This window comes from Thermomyces dupontii, assembly GCF_041956625.1.
Source record: "Thermomyces dupontii strain NRRL 2155 unplaced genomic scaffold VTN31scaffold_3, whole genome shotgun sequence".
Classification (NCBI taxonomy): Eukaryota; Fungi; Ascomycota; class Eurotiomycetes; order Eurotiales; family Trichocomaceae; genus Thermomyces; species Thermomyces dupontii.
The window spans coordinates 2,337,934-2,355,928 of record NW_027192309.1 but is presented as its reverse complement, the minus strand read 5'-3'; the positions used below and the strand labels follow the sequence as shown (position 1 = coordinate 2,355,928).

Sequence of the window (17,995 nt, the reverse complement as noted above, 5' to 3'; positions counted from 1 at the left end):
ATTGTTCCTCATGCGGATTTTGTAGAATTGAGATTTCTCAGTGGACATGATTTCATAGCAGCTGTTATGTACATCTTAGTTCCTGATCGACCGAGCCATCTTTCCAATGGAAAAGCAATATTATAGAATGCTTGTGACATCATGAACACACCCAAAGAGCACCATCTCCTTTTCATTTGACCACCAACGCCAACACGTGCCATCCAGAGATTACCTAGCTATTAGAACACAGTGTTACTGGTGCCCGGAGCAAACACGCTGTACGCATCGCCCCGGGGCAACAAATCGTCCGCTCTAGCCTGGACGATCATTTCCTCCGCCTCCCATCTCTTGCGTAACTTGGCCTTCTCTTCCACGGCCTTCCGACCACCTCCAAACCACGATTTCTGAGCGCGCTGAGCGGCCTCCTGTTCCTCTCGCTTGGCATCCTTGATCAATTGTTGCAGCATCGTCTTCCAATTCTGAAGCCCGACCTTGAGGCAGTCAGTGCATTTCTCGCGTTCCGGCGCTACGGCCCTGCCGGAACCCAGGCGGAGAAGCGTTGCTTCAGCAATGTCGACGCTGTCACGGGTCCATGCGAGACCAGTCTCTCGCGAGGAAAATGCAAAAAGAATTTCACCAATATAAGTCATCAAACCGGCTTCGTCGCAAAGTGATCCTTCTGATCGGACTGGAGGAGAGTTTCCGTCTGAAGGTGGTGCCGGATAGACAACTGGCGTGAAAATCAAAACCAGTCTGTTGAGAAATCGCTCCAGGGCGAAGGCGTGGCGCTCCACGACTTTCCGATTCGGCTGTGTGTCCGTCCCGGGCGTTTGGGACATCTCTCGACGTGCCTTGAGAACCGATGTAAAGATTGAAAGTGCGTCGGAGAGCTTTCCCATCTTCGCATTCAGCACCCCCATGGCGGTGGACACCCGGATCACGTTTTCTGATGCCAAATCCGTCCCATTGTTTTTTAACACACCGGTCTTCTTATCCACCACATTCGCTGGATCGCCTGAAAGCCCCGACGTCGCAATATCCATTGCCCAGTCATACGTCTCTCGTGCAGTGTCCAGCAAGCCCTTATATTGCAGCCAATCTGCGTAGGCCAACGCGGCGTCAATCTTTTGCCTTGCATTGAACCCGTTCGTGGTGAGAACTTTCATGTAAAAAACATCCGGGGTAGGAGAAGTTGGAGTACAGTCCTCTTCATGCATCACGATTTTCCTGTTTCCGGGAAGTTTCTTCGGATGTGGGTTCGATGGGCCCAGGACGTACGCCGAGGGTGCCGAGATTTTGTTTTTCCAATCCGTCATGAAACCTTCAAGGTGCTCGGCAGCACGACCGGCAGCAATCAGAGCTTCAAAATACCCTCGCCGCCAAGGCTCGCTTTTCATCGAAACATCCTTGCCCAGCTCCCCGACGCCCTCAACTAGCATCCCTCCCTCGAGTTTTTCTCGCACATCCTTCCCATCGATGTTGGGATCCTCGCACCGTTTGATCACTTCATTGGCATATTCCGATACCCGCAGCCAATTGACCATGTGTTCACCGACGTCGCGGGGATTTAGAGCGGCCTGCGCCGATCTGAGCGCCCAGCGTGTTCGCCACGACCATTCCGGAGGTGTTGGCCACATATGCTCAATCTCGCCATGATAAAGAGCGGTCTGAATTAAATAAATCATACAAACAATGGCGTAACTAGTCAAGCCAATGCGCAAGCCGCGAGTAATGTTGCGCTTGTAGACATTGCGGCGCTCCGTTGATATTAACCTCGTGAAATGCTGTCGAAGGTGGATAGCTAACGGCAGTCGTCCTTGCGGTGAAGAAAGAAACGGCAATTGCGGTCGTGATGGTGCTGAAGGAACGCCGCGAAGGGAGGAAGTGAGGGTATATGGTCGCGGTTTGGAAGCTGACCGTAAACGTATGGCGGCCGGTATCCGCCTGTTAAAGTACGGCGGGAGCATGATGGTCGAAGCGCCTTGGCCAGACTTACCCTGCCATGGACGCCGTCCCCAGTAACATCAGGTTGGCGTACAATGCGAACTGCAGTCCCGCTCTGATGCTCCTACGCCGCAGTACAGTACTCTGTACCTTCGCCGACAAATACTTTGAAGTTTCAACTATGCCAAGACCGCATCCACAACTACTCGTAGTTAGTGTGCCAAGCCTTGGGACAACTCTTTAACCCTATTTGGATTAGCGCGGCATGCTACCTCCAGAAACTTACGAGTAACCGATTAGGTAAAGAGTAACATTAGGCACCCAGAAGGGGTGGCTGTTCTGAACTTCGGAATGTCGAAAACATCTGACAAGATCTCAATTGATGAAGGTGGCGAGAGCGGAGAGACTCCAAAACGTAGCTTAGCAAGAATGTTGAACAGTCTCGCGGAAAGAAATAGACGGTCGCCCTCATGCTACGGCTTTCTGCGTGTCCAAGCAGCGTGTGTCTTGGAACGCACAAGGACATTTCCCTTCTCATCAACCTCAACGTCTTCCCTAGTCAAAGCCTCCTCGATCCGTGATTTCACATCCTATACAAACCGAATCTGTTAGCACCGGAGAGAACAACAAGCATGGGCAAGTTCGCGGGACGTACGGCGAGCTTTTCTCCCTCCAGAACGGAGAACTGACTGAGCGTTCTCAACCGTTCCCAAATCTGTTGGCGCGATGCGAAATAATTGTTATCGACAGAAGTCTCCTGCACTGGTGCCTCGAACAACGTCTGTCCAGTTTCGGTAAAAACTTGACGCCAGGCATTATGCCGAAAGCGCGGGAGGCTATCATCGAGCTCGTTCCAGATGATGTCCTTGACTACTGTTTCCCAATGCGAGGAAGGCGTCTCGTCACGGGTTGCATTATCTGGACTGTTAGTGACGTGGCTGAGATAAAGAGCATGACTTACAATTCTCAACATGCCATATCATCCCCAGATACGCGCCTGGCTTGAGGACACGGTGGATCTCAGCCAGACTTTCGAGATTCGAGAACCTTTGCAGCTGTCAGACTATGTACTTCCAACTGCCAGGTACCGTAGGACGGTAAGCGAACCAATGAAATGCCTAACTCATGGCTTCGGTTAGCATATCTCCCTTCTACTCTGATTAGCTTCTTGCGCGGAGGCGGGAGCAGACCTGCGCGACAAACACTGCATCGGCGGACCCTTGGTCTACAGGCATCTCGTTCGCCCAGCCCTTCCGCACCTCCACTCGAGGCAGTTTTTTCCTCTCTAACTCCCGTCTCATGTCATCATGAGGCTCGACAGCAATGATATTGAACTCTTCCGGTTGCCTAGCGAGAGCCTCTGTGAACAGTCCTGTTCCCGCAGCGAGATCGACGATTGTGGCTCCACGTCGACCCTTGAGTTTCGCTTCCGACAAGAGGATGTCAGTTTCCTCATCTGAGTAGGTTGGCCGATGCCTGTCGTAGGATGCGGCGTTTGCGAAGCCCTGTTGGGCTTGGGAGGGCAATGACAACGGCATCACGGTTTATTTCGTCGAGTATCAGCTCCGTACAGAATCAATGCAAGGATGCATGTTGAAACAGCGATACATGTGGTAGTTAATATGCGATATCGGACTTGATGCCGTTAGTTCCGCCGTCTTTACTGCGCTAAATATGAAGCAGTCGGAATCATCCCGAGACAGATCATCGCCGTTGTTCACATCATTCAATAAACGGAACGCTTTTGTCGACCGTTCCTTTCCAAAGGCCTCCATTAATGACCTTGTTGCCTGCCAATCATCCTCCCAAGTCCGTAGAGGCACTGCTCAGAAGCTTGAGTGTAGGACACCGACCGGTTCGTCATTCTACTGGACCATACACTGGAGACCAGTCTTTTCAGCATCGCTTTTCTCGTTTTCGATCCGCACTCCTGATAAGGTGAAACATGGTACCGGCTGGAGATAGTACTGCTCTTGTCTTTAGAAGCACACCTCTCTCTAGATTGATTCTATACATCCTTAGGCCTATTACCCCACGTACTTGTGGCTACTTTTACAGACAGTACTAGTACTCTGGTCCATGTTGAAGATGCTGGTGTGGCATTTACTGTTCGGCGTTAAGAAGGCAACCGAAGACTCCGACCAGTTCGTGATTGCACAGCAGTGTGGGGTTGCAGCACTTGCGCGATTTCAACTTGGAATCTCACCAAGGTACAAAAAAGACTGTAGAAGTGCTCGGCGTAGACTACTACCTACCAGTCCATATCAGACGACAAGCAAAGGGTCGTCAGTAACTCATACCTACTAATTGAGATTCCAATCGAAGCTTCTTCTGACTGCCATGGCGACCACATTCGACGAGAAGATCCCCTTCTCCAAGAACAATCTCGAGTTCTACGGCCTGTTCAAGCAGGGATCTACCCCCGCACGCCATGTGAACCCGTTGATTGTATTGATCCATGGAACTGGTACCAAACCCGGGTACTTCGATAACAAATACACCTCGTAAGTTCGGCGCATGATGGGCAGAATGAATTGGACAAGGTTGACAAGTGATGCGGAATAGGGTTGTGAAGGACTTCAGCAATATCGGCTTCGATGTCTTGAACTTGTCTCGGCCAGGCTATGGCGGCACGCCTCTACCCACCACCAAGACACCGTTGGCCGACTCGGTCGAACCGATCATAGAGTTGATCCAGAAAGTATATCGCGAAAAGTCCGGGGCGAGAGGAGGAATCGTCCTGATCGGACATTCTTTAGGGGGAGCACTGGCCCTGTCTATCGCCGCGCATGCAAATAAAGAATCCCTGCCACTACTTGGCGTCAGTTCATTGGGATGCCCCCCGACGCAGGAGAAACTCGATCTCTGGCCAGAGCCAGACCCGGAGCCAGATAATCCGCGATTTGAGGTCCCGCAGACTGCAGAGAATATCAAGAGGTTCATGGGCGATCCTGATCAATTGGATCTAGACGCACTGTCGCCAGATATCATTGAGGCTTGCTTTGAGACAAGCATCAAAGCAGAAATCAAGGAAAGCAATGTTCCAGGCCATTTCGAACATTTCGCTCAGGAGGTCATTCCAAAGATTTCCGTGAGTGTCCCGAGACGGCGAACCTTCTCAAGTACGCTAATCGAACTAGATCCCAGTACAAATCCTGGCGGCGGAGTCCGACTTGTTCTGGACCAACGTTGAAGAGGGCAAGTCGAAGCTCGAGCGATTCGCTCGCTACTTCACCGGGACGTCAGACATTGAATGGAAAATCCTAGAAGGTGGCGCTCATGATTTTGAGTTGTCGCGAGCACATCCCCAACTCTTCGATGTTAGGAGAAAATTCGTTGAACGACTGGTACAGTTGCACCACAAACTGTCCCGTATAGGTGCCTCTTACTCATATATCTCATAGGCAGCGAAGGGCACCTCCATTAGCGTCCAGGATACCGCATTCAAGTCGGTCCCCATCCTTGACTATGCACAAACACGGTCCCCAGAAACACTTCCCGCATTCCTGGCCGCGCTCAAGGAAGCGATCGTAAATGTTGGTTTCTTCTACCTGAAAAATACAGGCATTCCGGAGGATGTTCAAGCCAAGTTCGTTGAACAGTCGATCGCATTGTTTGATCTTCCCTTGGAGAAAAAGCTGGAAATCGAAATGGTCAACAGCAAGCATTTTCTCGGATATGCTCGGCTGGGTCAGGAAATCACCGCTCTGAAGAACGACTACCGAGAACAGTTCGACGTAAGTCCAACGTTATGAGATCAAATTCCAATGACTGAGGAACCAAATACTAGTTTGCTACTGAACTGCCTCCACCCGGACCTGACGAGCCATTGTATCGAAATCTACGTGGTCCTAACCAGGTTCGTTTCTCACTCGTATGCAGGGGCGTTTGGCTAATAATGTTCATCAGTGGCCCGATCCAAAAGCTTTACCGGAATTTCGATCGGCTATTGAAAGATATTTGGATCATATCGACGTTCTCGCGTCTTCTTTCAAGGGTCTTGTTGCACGCGCGCTGGATCTTCCACCAAATGCATTTGATCAGTTCTTCGACCATCCTCAACAGAATAAACTCAAACTCATCAAGTATCCCAAGCCGACTTCTCCCGAGCAGTACCAGGGTGTTGGCCCTCACAAAGACTCTTGCTTCCTCACCTTCCTCATGCAAGGCACTCCGCACAAGGGTCTGGAAGTTCAAAACAAAGCCGGTGACTGGCTTCCTGTAAACCCCATTCCGGGGACCCTCGTCATCAACATCGGGCGTGCCCTCGAAGCCATCACGCATGGTGTCTGCACTGCAACTACCCACCGCGTCAGGCTCGATCCGGAGAACTACGTCGATGAAAATGGAAAGGATCTTGGTCCGCGCTACTCCTTCGCCGTCTTTCAAGGTGTGAGTCTTGATCTAAACGCGGACAAGATCTCGCTCGACATTCCCGCCCACATCCTTGACCTTGTCAAGGATGAGAAAGTCCGCTCCGATGCGGAGGCTACATTCAATGAGATGTTTAGCGGCAACATTGGAGAGGGAACTCTTATCGCTCGTATCACGAGCCATCAGGACGTTGCTGCCAGGTGGTATCCGGATCTGTTGGAGAAGGCTTTGCAGGCGCAGAAAGAGCGATATAAGTAATGGTGCTTCATGAACAAAACCTGTATGAGTTATGCCTGTGTTGTCGACTCAAAAATATAATACCGGCGTGCTCCGTGCGGAGTACTACTTCCATATGAATGCCGACTGCAAAATGTTCTGTCAGTTAGAAGAGAGCAAGAGATGCTTCCTCATAGTTATCTCGGAATCCTCGCCGATTCGTCAGGGGTCTCGAGGCAGCAATTTTTGGGCAGGAGAATACGTTGATACTATATTCAGTAGTAATTTCTGTAAGCCTAACTTGACTTGGATTGGTAAGTACGAGTACTCCGTAAGAGATACTGAGTTCGATGACGCGTAATTTTGGCACCGCCAAGATGGAACTATTGAGGCGGAGACTAAAGCCATACTTGAATAGGCTTAGTGTGAACCCGTCAACTGTGAATTTCGAGATCGACCTTCAGGGAGAAAGTTGGAGAAGCCCAGCTGTCGAGCACAGAGCAAAGATCAGTTGTTGGCTTGTTTCCTACTCCTAGTACTTTACGAGTCTCCGTACGGAGTGCAATCTGCCGATGGGTCACGATGTTGTTAAAATTATCATAACTATACGGAGTTACTCCTGGACTTGAGATAACTAAGAAAGAATCGAATACTACTCCGTACGGAGTACCCAGCTCTCATGAGTATGAGCCACTGAGCACTCATCCAACTCGATTCCGCCGAAACAATGTGTTAGTTCAATGACTCTCGACTCCATGGCCCAGTTCCCAAGCCCCTGCTCCCAAACCCTTGAGCCACCACCGCCGTATACAGAACGGGAGTTTCGGATCCGCCGCAAGCCAGTCGGTGACAACAGGTCGGAATATGACTACGAGACAGCTCGTCCGACTACTGCTGTGCAAACGGCAAGTTCCCAGAACCGAATCCATCAAGCCGAGTTTCCCGGCGGCCTCGTAAGGAGAAATTCCTTCGATGGGCTCTCAACGGGACCATCACAAAGAACGGCTAGCAATGAGATTCGTGCCATTCATCCAGCATGGACTTCGCCATCCATTGGAACGACATCCTCGCAGAGCTCCGTGGGATCTGAGATATTGGGCAGTCAAGGTGGAGTGTCGCCCGGGGCTTCGAAGAAGTCCAGCTTTGCTCAAAAGGCATTGGAGGAGACGACGTATTTTGTCGGAGGATTGATCGAGCGGCCCACAGAAGGCAACAAGCATTATACCATTCTCCGCCACTCGCACGGCATCGTATTCTACCGAGGGCCAAACACCTACGTTGTGATATCGATCTTCTCGGACGCTCCACTGCCTCATGACCGCACGTTATGGCTCCAGACCAGAGGATTCACCGGAAAAACCGGAATGAAAGCCAAGGCCTTCTTTGGATTCAACGATGACTGGATCAACGTGACGCCTAACATGACAATCGGAACTGCTCAAGTCAAGGCTCGTGATGAACGTGCTTGGCAGCGGGATATAGCCAAGTTCAAGAAGAAGGCACCACGCCAAGTAAGGGAGCGACAACAGCTGCGCGAAACGGTCATCATCCGCGTTCCCGTCGAAGCAGAGGATGGATACTACCACGTTGTTCTCTGTACGGGTGAGAAAAAGAAGGTCCTGTGCACAAGTCCAGTTTTTCGAATCCTATCCACGTCTTCGGATCCTTCGGTTATCCGTGGAGCCAGTTTGAGTACACTGCCACTTGAACTGGGCGCATGGGTGACGAGTCTGTACACAACTGGTGCTCTGGAAACATTTATATCGCCGGTGACAGATAGACTCGAGTCTGTTCTCGATCCCCTGTCTCACGCACAACTTGCAGCTGAGGCTGCAGCCGCAGTGAGCGGCACTGACGATCGGCTTGATAACGCACAGGAACGCCTGGAGCAAGACAAGACTGCCCCCTATCAAGGAACACCAGCCGGTCAGCTCGATGTCGAGGCGGGTCCTGTCCCCCCATATCCAATCAAGTTCGTGGCGAAGACGAATCTCGACCAGTCGATGTATAGCCGGCAATCCTGTCCTACAAAGAGGGATCTCGTTGGCGTACCACCCAAGATTCTCCAGCGCCTGAGGGGAGTTTACCTTGGTTGGGCTCGCCGAATTGGGGGACAGGCACAGAAAGTGACACCGACCCCCACAGATAGAGATAGTCTACAAGGGGATTGGCAACAAGTCATTGTCTCAGCTGCACCAGCATATCTTGCAAACCGTGAGAAAATATCCGACATACGCACGGAGAAGGCCTTTCGCACCCACGCCTCGATTTCCTTTCTGGACGAAGAGCTTTGGCTTCCCCCACAGGTGGAGGTTGAAGTTCGCATCATGGGCTACATACGTCCGCCGGAACCACCCCCGGGACAAGACCATGCCGATCCTGCAGCAATTGAAGAGCGACGATTACTATTTGACGTGTACGACAGGTCCTTGGCTCGGGATATTCTCGATCATTCGGCATGGGGTCCTGATGCGGTCCCCCGTGTCCCTTGTACAAAATCTGATTCAAGAGAGAATCCAACTTTGCTGGAAAGAACCATGACGGGACTAGCACAGGCATGTCTCAAGAGCGAACAAGCATTGAGCAAAGTGCCTCTTCACCGCATCGGGATGCGGACGTGCTCAGATGAATGGAAGGAGAGAAATGTTCATGTCCGGGGTTTCTGCATCCCACGATGACCTGCCGGAGCAGCTGATATGGCGAATGCTGTTACTGAATGTAATTCCTAAGTAGCTAGCTGCTGAGCTTAATAGTAATCACTAAGTGCTGTAGTCTGCTCGCCTGGTCGTTCACCTCTTACTGGTACCTGGACAGGTCAAGGTTGGATCGGACCAAAGTCCGAGATGTCAAGGACCAGAAATCTCAGATGATAAATAACGGATTTTTGATTGGACACTTGTTTGATGCTCCTCACCAGGCACCGGAATATTCTGGTGGAGACCTTTCGTTCTGATCAACCAACGATCCGATTTGACTTGATTGATTCAAGCATTCAAGCAGCAAAAGCTTGCATTGAGTGCACGTGGGAGTCATTGGTGGTTTTCATGGAAGCCCAGTTCGGCATTGGTTCATGCACGATGCTTGTTTGGCAGGCTTGGCTCTCCACGCGTTGGCGACAAGACGCCAATGGTCTTCAAGACTCCTTGGTACGCTTGTGCAAAAAAAGTCCTAGCAGTCGGTACAGCCGAGTACTTCCTCCACCTCTCATATCGAGTTCGGCGTACGGAGTACTGAGTCGGGGAAATGAGATCATAGCAGGTGTTCATTTCGTTCTGATAGACCGACTCTCGCGAATGATGAGAACAACATGTGCTAGGATACTGCATTGCGATTCGTCTGGACTACCTCGGATTGAAAAAGAAAAAATGCCGTTGGAATCGCAATTTACCGAGACCCGAGTCAATGGGTCGTCAATTGCAATGTTCAAGATGGAATCCGGGGCTCGTGCAACTTATATAGCTCACGCCCACCTCAAGCCAGAGGGAGGTCAAAGCAGCTTCGAGGCAGGGGGCATCGTTGATCGCCACGCATAGCACCAATGTTGGTCCAAGATTGGCTCCTGATAGGACTGCTCGCCGGCCCGGCGACAGCCTCCTGGGCAGGCAATCTCAATTACCGTAGCCCCTCGTTGAACCATCCGTCTCTGGGCATCTCGCTGAACAAGGTAGTTAAGCGCAACGAAGTGCCTTCCGACGGGGAAGTCACCTCGTTTAAGCCGGAGCAGCTCAACTTCACGCATGGCGTCGCTTCCGGGGATCCTTATGCAACCTCGGTGATTCTCTGGACTCGCGCGGCGCCATCGATGGAGGCCTCCCACGACAACTCGTCTGTCACGGGCGCGGTGCCGATCTATAATCCGGTCCCGATCTACAAATCGTCCCACGGCAAGCACATCTCCAAGGCACCTGTGCAACTCGACATGATCAACTCGGTACTTCCTGGACGCATACTATCGGATTAGAGAGCTAATGGCTGCTGGACGACGCTTTCGGCAAAGAGATCTGCCTTTGTACTTCACTGCTGGCAGCTCAGATTGATCTGCATGCAGCATGCTTGATAAGCACAGACCCGATAAGGTATTCCACTCAGGCAGCCTCCAGCAAGTGCAAGCCTCTCACTCATCACTCGGGATCTTAAATCATCACAATTTGCTTCAAAACTTGATCCATCAATCACGTACAGTATGTATCAGTCAACATACGACCACTGTCTTGTCAGTGTTGGCCCGTCTAAATGCACACCGGCCCCATTCCCATTACTCACTGGTCCCATACGCTAAACTTCATTAGGAAGTTAGGTACTTATTTCCATATTTGGATAGTTTAGATTACAATAATTGCACACCGTAAGGCGGAAGATCAGCCCTGTGTGCCTTGAGTGGAAGATTGCCAAGGATAAGAAGCTGAGGCATGTCGTGGACTCTGGTACTGTCTTTACCAGCTCGGATATCGACTATACGGTCAAGGTAACGGTCTTTAGGCTATCTGCACAAGGCTTAAAGCTGACGATATCAGGTGGAAGCAACAAATCTTGAGCCGTTCACGACTTACTACTACCAATTCAACATTTGCAGATCTAACAAGAAGAGTCCGCTGGGCCGCACAAAGACTGCGCCTCGCCCGAGGGACGCCGTTAAGCAATTGAGCCTGGCAGTCTTTTCATGCAGCAATTTCCGTATGTTGATCTATACTCATTTGGGGGCGCTTTTTACTGATCAATTGGGTAGCGTTTGGTTTCTTCAATGCCTATGGCAATGTGGCCCGCAAGGACTCGGTCGACTATATCGTCCACTTGGGGTATGCGTTTTCTGAAGGGTGGTGACTCGGCCTGGTGGCTAATGATTGCAGTGACTACATCTACGAGTACAAGAACGGACATTAGTAGGTTTCCATTCGACTTGATATCCAGGAATTGTCCATATTGACTTCGATGACAGTGGCTGGGGCGACAGTATCGGCCGTATTCCTAAGCCTGACAAGGACATCTACACGCTCTACGACTATCGTGAGCGGCACGCGACTTACCGCACCGACCTCGACTTGCTGGAGCTCCATGCAAACTTTCCCTGGATTCCGGTGTGGGATGATCATGGTATGGTGGCCCAGAAGCAGTGACGCTGGAAATTGTTCACCTGACTAAACACACCTAGAAATCGCCGATAATACCTACCGTGATGGGTCTTCCGAGCTCAACAATACGGAGGCCTCATTCATCGAAGATGGCGGTATCTCAGTTGACCAGCGGAAGATGAACGCCGTGCGTGCGTACTTCGAATGGCTCCCTATTCGGTGCGTAACGATGCTTCAGACTCACCGACATAGCACTCGCTGACTCCATCCGCAGCCAGGTCGAGCTTGATGACAACCTGCGAATCTGGCGCCGCTTCCAGCTGGGCGATTTGATCGACCTGATCATGTTGGACACGCGCGCGTATGACCGCTCCATCACCGATCTCTACTGGAACACGGATTACGTGAAGGAGATCTCCAATGATGCTGGCCGCACCGTGATGGGCCATCGCCAGGAGAGATGGTTCTACCGCACGCTGATCGATTCCAAGAAGCGCGGGGCAATTTGGCGCATCATTGGAAGTCAAATCAGTAAGCTAACATCACCGAGAATCCCCTTCCCACGCGGAGCGAACGTTGACACACTGACTTGACGAACAGTCTTCTCCCATCTCAACCTCTCGGTCATGATGGGCGAAGAGAACCCGCTCAACTACGACGCCTGGGACGGCTACCAGGCCAACCGCAACCGAGCTTTCAAGACCCTTTACGAGAATAACATCGGCAACAACATCATGATTGCCGGCGACTCACACGCGAACTGGGTCAGTGACCTGGTTTGGCTCGACGAGCATCGCTACGACGACAGGACGGGCGCGGGGTCGATCGGCGTCGAATTCGCCGGCACGGCGGTTACTTCGCCCTCCTCGTTCGGCCAGAACATCACCATGGCCAAGTCCCGCGAAATCTCCGAGGCGTTGGTGAAGGGGAACCGGGAGTTGCAGTGGTCGGAGGGTTACTATCGCGGATACTTCGAGCTGCATGTCTCCCGCAAGGATCTCACCGCGCGGTATTACGGAGTCCCCACCAATCTGGAGCGGAACCCGGCTGAGGTTTCCCTTGCCAACTTCACCGTTCGGAGCGGTGAGAACCGCCTGCACCGCCCTATTGCTGGCGGGGTCGTGGAGAATGGCTTCTTGAAGTATGGCAAAGTCCGGCCAACCAATTTGACGGTTGATACCGAGACGGGAGAATGGTCTGTGTATGAGCTGTGATATATGTTCTCTCATCGAGAAGAAGTACTTTGTCTATGATAATGTTGTTCTAGTTTAGTGGAGCGTTTCACTCATCGTTGCCAACCATGAATCTAATAATTTGACCTTTCCCCCTTGATCATCCCATGATGCGGCCCAACCGAATTACAAGCTAGCCTTCCCTCTCGACTCAAATGGCAACACCACAGCAATCAGACCAGCGGCAATGAACAGGGCACCGCTCACATAAACCGGGACAGAACTCTCCAAGTTCGCAAACATGGCCACGATGGGCGCCATGATGCCAAACACCCGATTCGCTGATGCGGTGATGGCATTGCCCGTACCGCGGTCCTTGGTCGGAAAGACCTCAGGCGTGTAGGCGTAGAGCACTGCGTACATGATGTTGCTCATGAAGCTGTAGGCGCAGTTCCAGCCCAGAAGCGCGTTGGAGCTACGTGCCGTCGTGGACGCGAAGAGGAAGACACCCGTCAGAGCGGTAGAGACGGCCAGAGCACCCTTGCGACCAAAGTTGGGAAGCTCAACCAGCAACCCACCCAGCAGACAGCCGGGTACGCCCAGCACGGCAATGATCAGCGAGTTCCGATACGTGATGTACGTCGATCCGTCGCCGAACTGCACCCCGCGCGAGCTTTGGAGGTACGGCAGAAAGGCATTGTAGAGCGGGAAACCCAGTCCGATGAAAGCCCAGAGAGTGGTAACCAGCACGGTGGAGATGGCCATCTTGGGGGTGGAAAAGAGCGACCGGACATGCTCAAAATTGACTTTCTCGAGCTTTCGGTGCAGCGCGGCCGTCGCGGATACTCGATGACGCTCTTCTGGGGCCAGGCTGTCGAATCGAGTAAGATCTTCCAGCTGCAGGGTCGAGACTTTGCCATCGCGTCGGGCGACTTCATGAACCACGGCCACTGCCTCCGCATCTTTGCCCCGGGACATGAGGAACTTTGGTGATTCATAGATGGTAAAGAACACGAATCGCGAAATGAACATGAGCACCGCGAGGCCTCCCATGGCGATCATGAAATACCGCCATCCCATGTTGTTTCCTTTTGTACATGTAGCCCCCTCCTCGCAGGTGAGATTGCCTAGCAATGGCCAAGCTACCAGGTTTGCGAGCAGCTGGGCAAGCGCCCAGTCGACGGAGAGGACGGTCAACAGGAACTGATGCGAAGCCGGCAAGAATTCGAGGAAAATCGCCGAATCTACTGGCAGGTTGCCACCCACGCCCACAGACCACAAGGCTGCAAAGGTGCATATCGCAGCGAAATTCGGCGATCCAGCAGCTACCAGGCCGAATATGGATGTCAGGCCGATCGTGAGATTGAATCCCCAGCGACGCCCAAAGATATCACAGCCAAACCCCCAGAAGATGGCACCCACCAGCAGGCCGATATTCTGGGCTAGAGTCAACATCGGCGGTCGCGAGGCGCCGAATTCATTCGCAGCGGGCCTCAGAATCAACGACGTGACGATGGGCCAGAGATTATCGCTCGCCCAACCGAATCCGATGACGACGAAGAGTTGCCATTGATAGCGGCCCATGCCAATCTTCCTGATGGCACGGTTCAACACGCGCGCTTTGGCTTCATAGACGGGATCGAAGGTGCCCTTTGGCAGGGTCCCATCATCGATATCCGACGATGCATCTGTGCTGACGTCTGGATCCGAGGACGGAAGCGCTTTGTTGGTATCGAGAACATTGTGATTTTTGCGGGTCGACATGGTTCGTATCTCTATCTCTGCGGGGACTTGTTCAAGCAAGTTCCGGCAGAGTAGTATTCAAGCCAGCACCACCACAATGGCAATGCGAACATCTCTTTAGAAAAGAAGAGAAAACATTTAAGTTCAACAAAGGACTGTTGCACGGACTCCAGATACTTCTTAGTACGATGTCATCCTCCTCGAGGTTAATACTAGCATGCGGGGTGTTGGAGCAAATGCGGTTTGTGTTTCACATCTGCTCTGCAACCCAGGCCAGGATGCATTGAAGCCGCAGAGAGAGCTACGAGGGCTAAACCCAAATGACGTGATCACATCCAAACCTCGCGCGATAGGCCTCGAATCAGAATCAATCTGGCGGATGCAACTCGACATGATCAACTCGGTACTTCCTGGACGCATACTATCGGATTAGAGAGCTAATGGCTGCTGGACGACGCTTTCGGCAAAGAGATCTGCCTTTGTACTTCACTGCTGGCAGCTCAGATTGATCTGCATGCAGCATGCTTGATAAGCACAGACCCGATAAGGTATTCCACTCAGGCAGCCTCCAGCAAGTGCAAGCCTCTCACTCATCACTCGGGATCTTAAATCATCACAATTTGCTTCAAAACTTGATCCATCAATCACGTACAGTATGTATCAGTCAACATACGACCACTGTCTTGTCAGTGTTGGCCCGTCTAAATGCACACCGGCCCCATTCCCATTACTCACTGGTCCCATACGCTAAACTTCATTAGGAAGTTAGGTACTTATTTCCATATTTGGATAGTTTAGATTACAATAATTGCACACCGTAAGGCGGAAGATCAGTTACCTCGATTACCTCGACCAACTGCCAAGGTATGGAGTACTCGTAGTTTTCCATAGCCCGTACTCCGTGGAGTAAGGCAGGTATTTTGAGATTTGGGCAATGAGATGACAATTTTGAAATTGGGACATTGGATGGACATTAAATCAGTTCAAATGATTTCAATCATTCTGTCCAGGTCTTGATGACTTGGATGATGTTGGATCCGTTCCAGGCTTCCCAGCCCTAACTCCGAGTCGCTGTTGACTAACTAGTAGGTAAGTAGTACTCGTGCTACAGACACGGACCAACCTTTGAGTGCCATCTCAAATGGCACACGTTAATTCCGCAATGTATACACTCTGGTCTCCCAGGGTCGCAAAGTCGTGGTATATTCTAGTTTGTCTTCGCAGACGTCGTAATTCGCAATCACGAGAACCGCCATGTCGATATCGATTTCATTCGGAATCTCAAACACAGCCGGCTCATCCGAGAAATTGCAGGCAACCAGCGTTCGGAACGGACCCTGGGCTCTCAGAAACGCAAAGATTTGCTCGTGGTAAGGATTGATCTGCACAAAAGCTCCGTAGAACTAAGATGAGAGTCGTGAGCATATGTTTGGTGCAACAACTAGGTCTGGCGGTGGAGGGGGGTGTGCAACGAACCATCAACGGATGTTGCTTTCGCACCTGAATCAGTTTGCGATAGTAGTTCAGCACAGAATCAGGGTCCCTCTCCTGAGTGTATACGTTGATGTCCGAGTACGTGGTGTTCATTTTTAACCATGGCTTCACACCAGGCCCCGTAAATCCACAATTAGGGCTTGTGTCCCAATGCATGGGTGTTCGGACATTGTCGCGGCTCTTCTTCTGGATGGAGTGCATTACGTCTGACATGTCCGGCTCAAGGCCACCGGCCTCTTTCTTTCGTCGCTCATACTCGCTGCGATTGTCAATCCTGGAACCTGTCCAAGAGTGCTCATGAGGAGAATCCGAGCTTACGCTTTGTAGTATTGATGAGTCTCAACGTCGTTATAGTCCTCAATCTTCCAGCCCTCTGGATGTGGCATTCCCAGTTCCTGGCCTTGAAAGATATAGACAGTACCACGCATAGTCAAAAGGAATGTTGCGAGAAGTTTCGCACACACGATGCGGTATCTTGGGTTTTCCGTGCCAAACCGCGATATGCACCGAGGCTGATCATGGTTTTCGAGGTACAGTGAATTCCATCCTAATCCCAATGTCGGTAAGATCCCCCGAGGCCAATGGCGATGAGCACTTACCATGATTTCCGAGCATGTGCTGTTGCCAAACACGCATCACTCGTCCCAATTCCGGGATGGAGAACTTGCGAATATTCCACTTGTTGCCGTTTTCGGCATCAAGGTCCATGTGATCAAACTGGAAAACCATGGAGAGTTCACGTCGATCCTTTCCAACGTACTCACTGGCCTGGAGTTCGGATACTCCGCAAGGCATTTCGCCAACGGAGCAGCAGTTGTACAAACTAAGAGCTTCTCGGTTGATTTGATTGACGTACTTGTGAACATTTGGCCTAGAGCAACGTGCGTCAGAAGAAGAAGAACCTCCTATGGCTTTTCCACCTTACCCATTCGTAAATAGTGGGATTGCTGGCTGTTCAAATTGGTCCGGGTTGACAATTGGTGCGTCAGGAAGATCAGGTGGTTTCGAGATCAGGTTGATCACATCGAACTTTGATGTCCCATGTTAGTTTTGTTACTGACCTTCTCAAGAATCACTCCAGCAATCAACGCACCCGAAAGCCATCTGTCCCTCGATCTCCCCAGAATCGTATCACTTCGCAGACAGCCTCTCGGACAGCTGGTGTGTCCCAGTTCAAATCTGGTTGCGATGATGCGAAAAGATGCAGATCTTCCCTATACGTGAGCCTCAATTCTGATTTATCTGAAAAACATACATACACCATTCGTCTGTCGTTTCGTCGTAAGTCCAAGCCGGCCCTAGTTTTGGTTGGCATTTTAGCATATGTACTCAATCAAGGGGTCAGTATTTCGCCGTCTGACCTCCGAAAAGACTCTCCCAGTTATTGGGAGGTATCCTCTCTCCATTCTTCCCGATTCTTCCTTTCCTCCAAAAATACCAATCTCTTTTTGGGGAGTCTTTGCTTTTCCTCGACTCCAGAAACCATGGATGCTATACCACTATGTTAAAGAGATCTCCGAACCCACATCTTCAACCCCCTCACCTGAGAGCTGGTATGATTAAACACCATGTCCATCATCAGCTTCATATCCCGTCTATGAATTTCCTCGCAAAGCGTATCCCAATCATCCAGGTTGCCAAACAGCTTATTGATGGATGTGTAGTTGGCTATATCGTAACCCTGATCTTCCAATGGGGATTCGTAGATTGGTGTCAACCAGATCATGTCAATCCCGAGCTTTTTGAGATAGTCAAGTCGCTTGATGATTCCACGAAGATCTCCAATGCCGTCGTTGTTGCTATCTTGAAAAGACTGGACATAAATCTGATAGATTATGGTTTCCCGCCACCAAACGCGGTCAAAGTCCATAATGGACGGCATGTAGGGGTTGATCCCCTTGACATTTTGTTTCCTTCTCTCCTGCGCCATGGCCACGGAATACTCGGCAAAAAACCCGTTCTGTTGCGGAACCTGGAGGGCCTTCTGAATCGGCGACCACG

The 17,995-nt window shown here is 51.2% G+C and overlaps 7 protein-coding genes across 7 annotated transcripts; 3 read left to right on the top strand and 4 right to left on the bottom strand.

Annotated features, from left to right (window-relative positions):
* Positions 1-221: 221 nt before the first annotated feature.
* VTN31DRAFT_4344 (uncharacterized protein) lies at positions 222-1,949 on the bottom strand (the record flags this gene model as incomplete). The annotated part of the gene is made up of 1 exon (XM_069404722.1): positions 222-1,949. The coding sequence occupies one exon, from the start codon at positions 1,947-1,949 to the stop codon at positions 222-224; it is 1,728 nt and encodes a 575-aa protein (XP_069261667.1).
* A 450-nt stretch (positions 1,950-2,399) lies between these two features.
* VTN31DRAFT_4343 (uncharacterized protein) lies at positions 2,400-3,464 on the bottom strand (the record flags this gene model as incomplete). Its single annotated transcript, XM_069404721.1, has 5 exons — positions 2,400-2,516; positions 2,582-2,844; positions 2,888-2,973; positions 3,034-3,044; positions 3,117-3,464. 5 exons carry the CDS (start codon positions 3,462-3,464, stop codon positions 2,400-2,402), a joined length of 825 nt encoding a protein of 274 aa, XP_069261666.1.
* Positions 3,465-4,266: 802 nt separating this feature from the next.
* Positions 4,267-6,558, top strand: VTN31DRAFT_4342 (uncharacterized protein; the record flags this gene model as incomplete). The annotated part of the gene is made up of 6 exons (XM_069404720.1): positions 4,267-4,430; positions 4,492-5,017; positions 5,067-5,273; positions 5,331-5,663; positions 5,717-5,785; positions 5,836-6,558. The coding sequence occupies 6 exons, from the start codon at positions 4,267-4,269 to the stop codon at positions 6,556-6,558; spliced, it is 2,022 nt and encodes a 673-aa protein (XP_069261665.1).
* Positions 6,559-7,256: 698 nt separating this feature from the next.
* Positions 7,257-9,194, top strand: VTN31DRAFT_4341 (uncharacterized protein; the record flags this gene model as incomplete). Its single annotated transcript, XM_069404719.1, has 1 exon — positions 7,257-9,194. The coding sequence occupies one exon, from the start codon at positions 7,257-7,259 to the stop codon at positions 9,192-9,194; it is 1,938 nt and encodes a 645-aa protein (XP_069261664.1).
* A 3,017-nt stretch (positions 9,195-12,211) lies between these two features.
* Positions 12,212-12,799, top strand: VTN31DRAFT_4340 (uncharacterized protein; the record flags this gene model as incomplete). The annotated part of the gene is made up of 1 exon (XM_069404718.1): positions 12,212-12,799. One exon carries the CDS (start codon positions 12,212-12,214, stop codon positions 12,797-12,799), a length of 588 nt encoding a protein of 195 aa, XP_069261663.1.
* Positions 12,800-12,943: 144 nt separating this feature from the next.
* VTN31DRAFT_4339 (uncharacterized protein) lies at positions 12,944-14,521 on the bottom strand (the record flags this gene model as incomplete). Its single annotated transcript, XM_069404716.1, has 1 exon — positions 12,944-14,521. One exon carries the CDS (start codon positions 14,519-14,521, stop codon positions 12,944-12,946), a length of 1,578 nt encoding a protein of 525 aa, XP_069261662.1.
* Positions 14,522-15,651: 1,130 nt separating this feature from the next.
* VTN31DRAFT_4338 (uncharacterized protein) lies at positions 15,652-17,864 on the bottom strand (the record flags this gene model as incomplete). The annotated part of the gene is made up of 9 exons (XM_069404715.1): positions 15,652-15,903; positions 15,977-16,253; positions 16,313-16,541; positions 16,594-16,865; positions 16,920-17,023; positions 17,088-17,203; positions 17,254-17,292; positions 17,356-17,485; positions 17,538-17,864. 9 exons carry the CDS (start codon positions 17,862-17,864, stop codon positions 15,652-15,654), a joined length of 1,746 nt encoding a protein of 581 aa, XP_069261661.1.
* Positions 17,865-17,995: the final 131 nt, after the last annotated feature.